Source organism: Camellia sinensis, chromosome 1, assembly GCF_055761805.1.
Source record: "Camellia sinensis isolate YWXY chromosome 1, ASM5576180v1, whole genome shotgun sequence".
NCBI classification, from domain to species: Eukaryota; Viridiplantae; Streptophyta; class Magnoliopsida; order Ericales; family Theaceae; genus Camellia; species Camellia sinensis.
This window is the reverse complement of record NC_138961.1, coordinates 143,803,393-143,811,327: the sequence shown is the minus strand read 5'-3', so window position 1 is coordinate 143,811,327 and position 7,935 is coordinate 143,803,393. Positions and strand designations below refer to the sequence as shown.

Sequence of the window (7,935 nt, the reverse complement as noted above, 5' to 3'; positions counted from 1 at the left end):
TGAAGACCCTCCATTATATTGTTGAAGGTGAGAGAATCATAATTTCATTCGTTGTTTACAATTCAAATTCAATTCAATACATCAAAAACAATCTCTCTTATTTAAAAAAAAAAACAAATCAAAATCACACTATTCAATTAACACATACAGATAAAAAGAATAGACTTGTATAGAAAATCTGAGTAAAAGCAATAAACACCAAATCACACACATATATATGGATGGTGCATGATTATATATATAGATGATCTTCATCATTTGCTTCAATTTTGTAACAGTTTGTTTTGGGTGACCACTCGAGTGGTCATTTGGTCGGTCGAGCATAGATGCGAAGCTCTCAGTAATATGCCTGTTTACAAGCGAGATACATCGAGCGATGAATTGGTTGCTCGAGCCTAGAATTTAGGTTCCCAATATTTTCACTGTAACTCTACAAAAACTTTTAGAGCCTTGCGTTTACCGTTTGAGCGATGGAAAGTTCACTCGAGCAATCTGGTTAAGACAACTTACTTAAAATCGATTAAACACTTTTCTCTCTCATTTTTTTCCAACTCTTGTCTCTCTCTCTCTCTCTCTCTCTATCACCCAATTCCAAACCCTACCCCTAAAAACACCTGATTCCCTTAAGTTTTATTAAAGATTCACTTTAAATCTTTCAAGAAAAGTGAAGAACAAGTTTGATTCAAGATTCTCACCGATTAGATCATGTTTTTTTGTCAACTTTCTTGTTGGGTCTTCAACTTTTAGCTACCATTTCGAGGTAGGGGTACTTTTAACTTATTATATTTTTGATTTGAGATCTATATGTGGTAATTTCTTAGTTATAATAATGTAAGAGATAATTCGTTAAATATAGTGGGCTTGTTAAACTAATGGGGGGCTTGTGCCTGAGGATTTTGAGAAAGATTGTAAATGTTCTTGTGGATTTTGATGTTGATGATGAATGTTAGCCTTCTATATACAAATGAGGTGAAAGCCCCAAATTTTATGAAATGAAACCCTAGTTTTCAAAATTGAATTGATAAAAGGGAATTTTGTTCAGTTGACTTTAGAATGGTGAAATTGAGTGGATTGAGCTCACTTGGGCATTGAGATATGAATTTTGATAATTTGTGATGAATATTATTATTAATGTTGTTGTGGATTTAACAAATCATAGGGAAAATTTATTTGAAAACTCATGCATCATGTGCATCATAATTTCTCACGTAATTTAATCACCTTGTGGACATTTGGAAAATGTCAAAAGGGGCTAAATAGCATATGAGTTCGAGTATCTGAGTCGAGTTTTAGGAATTGAGTTGTGTGTTGTATTTGGTACCCGCGCGAGGAGTCAAGGTGTCCAATTGTCCTGTCTTGTGCGTATCGTGGGACGAATGTGGGAAAGGTATTTGGGTGTCCACAAGCCTGTCGTTTATAGAGTCGTCAAATATGAAAAACTTGATTTTGGGTCTCCATGAGCTCGTTGTTTTAGGAGTCGGCGAAAGTGGAAAATGAAAGGTTTTAAGTGCCCATCACCCCGCCGTTTTTTGAGTCGACCAATGTGAGAATATTTTCTGCATATAAATCTATATATGTATGTATGGCATTTTGGTTCTTGCTTGGGATGTCATAATTTATTTACCACCCCATGCTTGTTGACAAGATTTTGAATGGAAATCATATATCGAACACTTATGACGTAAAAGAGAAAATATGGATTTTTATCCTAAAAAGTGCATGGCATGATCATATGCATCTCAATTATTTATATAACTTGTTAAATGTATTTCCTACTAGGCACTAGCTCACCTCAAAACTAACCACCTTTCAGAAAATGATGTTGATGCGCCATTTCAATGATTGGCTTGGGAAAAGGATTTTGGCTGGGGGCACAGAAACCCTCTTTTGATGTTGTCTGTTTAAGCCTCGGGCTATTTTTATATGGAAAAATTAGAATTCCATTTTGTGTTTTCAAGGACACTTCTTGAGAAGATGTTTGCCTTTTTGGCTCATTTTTTTTTTCTTCTTCTTCTTTTTTTGTTTTTTTGTATCACCTCTTGTCTTATGAATTTTTTTGTTTTGTCAATGGATGTAAACAAACAGTGATGTAATCTCTGGAATAGTTCAATGGGGAAGAGGTACTATTAGAGTTTATTTACTTATTATGGATTTACTTTTCTCTCTTATAATTCTATGTTGGGCAAAACCTAAGTGGACATAATTTGTGGAGGCCAATCCCTAGAGCGTTATAACTTGGTATCAGAGCTAACCGGGTTTGAATACCTGGAGCTCGTGGGATGTGGCTTATGCCACAATGGGTTATCATTTTGGGATGGGACATTAGTACTTTATATGTTTATGTGCTTATGTGGCTATGTGGGTATGGGGTCAAGTTTCTAAGATACGATTTGCGTCCACTACACTTATCGAATTCTCTTTGGAAAGGCACTTGATTAATGCTTTTTCCATTTGGAAGTCCTTGAGCATCGTGGGACGAGTTGATATCTAAGGGGGATGATCTATATGTGCTCTAAGTGTTTATGTGCTTATGTGGATTGTTTTACGTATAATGAATATATGGATAAGGTTGTGATTATTCGAGTATGACGCGTGGGTTGGAGTGTGGGTGTATGAATTGTGAGTTAATTTCATTCTCTCTTACTCTTATATAGGATGTTTGGATGTGGCAAAGGTTGTGGTAGACCTCGCCGGGGTGGTCGGGGTATTCCGACCCAACAAGATCTTTATTCCCAAGTAGATGGGGTATGACAAAATAATGTGGCCACTCCTCCAGCCCAAGATGCAATGGGGACGCTAGCTCGAGAAATGGCCGGGGCTCTTTGAGAATCCATGGACATACTCCAAGTCGAGCAAGCGGCAAAGACAATAGAGGGAGAAACCTGAACCTCCTTCTTGAAGAAAGAATTCATTCACTCCAACACGGTCGAGTTTAGTGGAGGGCCTGATCCCATGAAAGTTGATGAATGGTTAGAGCAAATCGTTAATTTCTTTGAAATCTTAGACATCCGTGCGGAAAAGCTCCGAGTAACGTTGGCGGCTTACCAACTAAAATGAGAGACTGGTCAGTGGTGGAAATCTATTAAGATTAGAGTCGAGCACACCTGGGAAGGATTCACCCATGCCTTCCAGGAGAAGTTCGTGTCTCCCATGGCTAGGAAGAGGTTGAGGAAACAGATCGAGGAACTTAGACAGCTAGATACACCGGTGGCATAATTTTAAGCCACTTTCACCAGTCCGACAAGCTTTGCACTCGAACTCATGGTGACTGAGGAGCACTGATGCTTGGAGTTTGAGAATAGATTAAGGACCAAGATCTTGATGAAGGTGATAGGCAATATGTTCAGAGAGTATGATAGGCTGGTTGAGGTCGCGGCTCATGTGGAGATCATGTTAGAGGTTAAGGAATATAGGCTGAAACATAAGAGATCTGGTTATGCGCAATCGGGGTGACACGGGATCCTCTAAGAATTCTAGGGGTTCTTTTTTTTCTTTTTTCCAGTCCTTGTCCCAATAGGCCAAATCCTTGGGGTTCGTTTCTATAAAGAGTTCGGGAAATATGGGTCCCAGCCGTATTACTTGTTTTAGGTGTGGCCAACAGGGCCACAAAGCATCGGAATGTAAGCAGAATCTCAATCATCAGCAATCGGCTTATTCTTAGAGCCAATCCTAGGGGAGGGGCAAGTCGCCCGCATGTTACCATTATGGGCAGTCAGGGCATATAACGTGGTCTTGCCTACAGTTAACCAAGATGAAGAGTGCTTTAGGTTCACGACAGTCTGGGGGTTATCAAGCAGGCCAGAGTCAAAGACAAAATTATTAGCCGGTTCAGTCTGGGCAAGCATCTAGGGTGGTGCATAAGGCCACATTTGCATAGTCAGCACAACCAACCTACATTCCGAGGAGTGACCGGAGCAAGCAGAGGCCACAAGTGTGAGTTTATATTGTCACTGTTTCTGACCAATCTTCTGGGCCATCGGTGATGAGAGGTACATATCTTATCTATTACACTTGGGCCAATGTATTAATAGATACCGAAGTATCTCACTCATGCATAGCATCTGCATTTGCATCTACATTGGGCTTAAAGATTGAACAACTAGAGTCTTCACTTATGGTAAAGTCACTAATTGGGAGTCATGTTGTCTTGAATCGGGGATATCGTGGGTGCGTGATTGAAGTCACTAATCGTCGACTTCCTTTTAATCTGGTTCTATTAGAGATGTTGGTTTTTGATGTCATCCTTAGTATGGACTGGTTGTCTTCTTATTGTGCCATTATAGATTGCTACCGTGGAAGAGTTACTGTGTGTACAGCGAGTGGGGACTATTTTTATTTCCTTGGGGATAGGACCGATTGTGGGTTGCCGCCAATGTATGACCCGCAAAGTCAAGGAAAACTTAGATTCCTTCTTGTAACCATTGTAGATGATGAAAGTGGTGTGGTTCGGGAGATATTTCCTAGAGTGGTCTGTGAGTATTCAAATATTTTTCTTGAGAATTTCATCGAATTGCCACCTCATCGCGAGGTTGAGTTTTCTATAGATTTAGTACCTGCCACGACACCCATTTCCATGTTACCTTATAGATTTGCACCGGCAGAGTTGCTTCTTTTGAAGGAGCAATTACAAAAGTTATTAGACAAGGGTTTATACGCCCTAGTACCTCGCTATGGGGAGCACCGGCTCTATTTGCCAAAAAAAAAAAGAGGATGGCTTGTTGTGGTTATGCATTAATTACCGTAAGTTGAATAGAGTCATGGTAAAAAATAAATATACGTTGCCTAGGATAGATGATCTCTTCAATCAACTTAAGGGTTCTCCATGTTTTTCAAAGATAGGCCTAAGATTAAGTGTTCATCAGTTACGTGTGAAAGAGGGAGAAATTCTGAAGACGGCTTTTCATACTCAATATGGTCACTATGAATTCTTTGTGATGCCGTTTTGGTTTAACCAATGTCCCTGCCACTATTATGGACCTCATGAATCGAGGCTTTCGAGATTATCTCAATAAATTTGTGGTGGTGTTTGTAGATGATATTCTTATCTATTCACCCTTAGATGAAGAGCATAAAGAGCACCTCCGCATTGTTTTGCAGCTGCTTAGGGAACACCGATTGTATGCCAAGTATGAGAAATGTAAGTTTTGGCTTTCTGAGGTGAAATTTTTGGGTCATGTTGTCTCTGGGGAAGGGGTTACTATAGACTTCTCAAAAATTGAGGCCGTCCAAAATTGGGAACAACCTAAGAATGCTTTTGAAATTCGTAACTTTTTGGGTCTTGCCGGGTATTATAGGCAATTTGTGAAAGACTTTTTTACCCTAGCATCACCATTAACTAGACTAACCAGAAAAGGGGTAAAATTTATTTGGAGTGAGTCTTGTGAAAAATCCTTCTTAGAATTAAAAGCTAGATTTACCTCTACACCAATTTTAATCATTCTGGAGAGAGGGTTGGGTTATACCATATATTGTGATGCTTCTAGGGAAGATTTGAGATGTGTTCTGATGCAAGAAGGAAGGTTGTGGCATATGGTTCACATCAATTAAAGACTCATGAGAGAAACTATCCAACTCACGACCTTGAGTCAGCCGCAATAATTCTTGTTCTAAAACTTTGGAGGCATTATCTCTAATGTGAGAAATTTGAGGTGTTCTCAGATAAAAGCCTCAAGTACCTATTTTTCCACAAAGATTTGAATCTACGTCAGAGAAGGTGGATGGAGTTCATGAAAGATTATGATTTTGAATTGCATTATCATCTGGGGAAGGCCAATGTAGTGGCTGATGCCTTGAGCAGGAAGTCTGTGAGCATCGTTGCTAGTCTGGCCATGAGGGAGTGAGAGATGTTGGGTGATCTGGGTGAGTTTGACTTGCACCTTGGCGAGTCTCTTGAGCAAGCCACTTTATTCTCAGTTCTTGCGTAACCTATACTTGTCACATGAGTTGCAAAAGCACAACAGGGCAATTAAGAAGTAGTGGTAATTAGAGAGAAAATTCACAAGGGAAGGAGGAAAAAGGGTTAAGCGTACATTCTGATTCAAGTATCCGGTGTATGGACTGCCTTTTTGTACCACAATCTTGTAGAGATGAAGTACTCTGGATTTCATCACTCACGTCTTGCGGTACATCTGGAAGGCACAAAAATGCATCATGATCTTAGTTGTCAATTTTGGTGGAGAAGTATGAAGTGAGATGTAGCCTTATTTGTGTCCAAATGCTTAACTTGCTAACAAGTCAAAGCGGAGCACCAAAAACTAGCTGGGTTGTTACAACCCTTGCCTATAGTCGAATGGAAATGGGAGCATCTCACTATGGACTTTGTATCGGGTATTCCTAGGAAACAGTGGGGTAATGATGTGGTTTGGGTTATAGTGGATCGGCTAACTAAGTAGGCTTATTTTCTTGCAATGAGTATGGGAAACACGATTGATTACGTAATTGAACTTTATGTTAGGGAGATTGTCCGGCTTCATGGGATTCCAATAAGCATTGTCTTGGATAAGGGTCCTCGCTTTACTGCACGGTTGTGGCAGAGTTTACAGAATGTCATGGGCACTCAGTTGACTTTTAGCACTGTCTACCACCTTCAAACTGAAGGCTAGTCCGAGCGCATTATACAAATTTTGGAAGATATGTTGAGGGCTTACGTATTAGACTTCAAGCGTTCTTGGGAGAGACTTGCCTTTAGCGGAGTTTGCCTACAATAATAACTTTCAAGCTAGCATTGGGATGACATCTTTTGAAGACTTATATCGATGTCCATGTAGATCACCAGTATGTTGGACCAAGGTGGGGGGATTCACGCACGCTTAGACTAGAATTGGTTTGTGTGACCACTGAGAAAGTAGCTCTCATTCGGAAGAGGTTAATTACTGCTCAAAGCCAACAAAAGAGTTATGCCAACCGAAGAAGGAGACCTCTATCTTTTGAAGTATTTTTGAAGATATCGCCTAGGAAGGGTTTGATGAGATTTGGGCGAAATGGGAAATTGTCACCTAGGTTTATTGGTTCCTTTGATATCATCGAATGGGTGGGAGAAGTAGCCTATCGTCTTGTCTTGCCACCACAATTAACTAGGATACACGATGTGTTTTACATTTCTATGCTTCGCAAGTACGAACCTGATCCTTCATACGTTTTAGATTGGACGAGTCTGGAGGTAGATGAAAACGCTTCTTACGAGGAGAGACCTGTAAAGATCCTAGACACCCGTGAACAAGTTTTGAGAGGTAAGACTATTCCCTTGGTGAAGGTATTGTGGCACCATCACGGAATAGAAGAAGCTATTTTGGAATAAGAGGCGATAGTCCGAGAAAAATATCCTGATTCATTTGATAATGTGTAATTTTATTAGATGATTGTGTTATCACTATGTACATCTTGATTTATGGAACAGAGTAATGTAAAGTGTTGATTTCCTTAAAGACTTGAACTTTTGTGTCATAATGGGATTTTGACTTGATTTTGGTTTCCAATTGGTGATGTTGTGATGATTGGAGTTATTGGTAATGTAGTATTCATCTTCCTTGGGAATTGTTGGAGTTGTTTTGGTAGGAATTATGAAATTGTGAGGATGAAATTCTTTAAGGAGGGTAGGTTGTAATAGTTTGTTTTGGGTGTCGAGCGGTCATTCGGTCGCTTGAGCGTAGATGTGAAGCTCCCAGTATCTTGCCTGTTTACAGGCGAGACAACTCGAGTGATGAAATGGTTGCTCGAACATAGAATTTAGGCTCCCAATATTTTTACTATAACTATACAAAACTTCTGAAGTCTTGCGTTTACCGCTCGAGCGATGGAAAGTTCGCTCGAGCGGTCTGGTCAGGACAGCTTACTTAAAAGTCGATTTAAACACTTTTCTCTCTCACTTTTTCTAACTATTTTCTCCCTCCATCACCCATTTCCGAACCTTAACCCTACAAACACCCGATTTCCTCA

The 7,935-nt window shown here is 39.8% G+C and overlaps 1 protein-coding gene across 1 annotated transcript; it reads left to right on the top strand.

Annotated features, from left to right (window-relative positions):
• The first annotated feature begins 4,114 nt into the window (after window positions 1-4,114).
• On the top strand, window positions 4,115-7,297 carry LOC145820179 (uncharacterized). The gene is made up of 4 exons (XM_082915051.1): window positions 4,115-4,646; window positions 5,033-5,285; window positions 6,455-6,597; window positions 6,768-7,297. Exons 1-4 carry the CDS (start codon window positions 4,115-4,117, stop codon window positions 7,295-7,297), a joined length of 1,458 nt encoding a protein of 485 aa, XP_082771177.1.
• The last annotated feature ends 638 nt before the right edge of the window (window positions 7,298-7,935 follow it).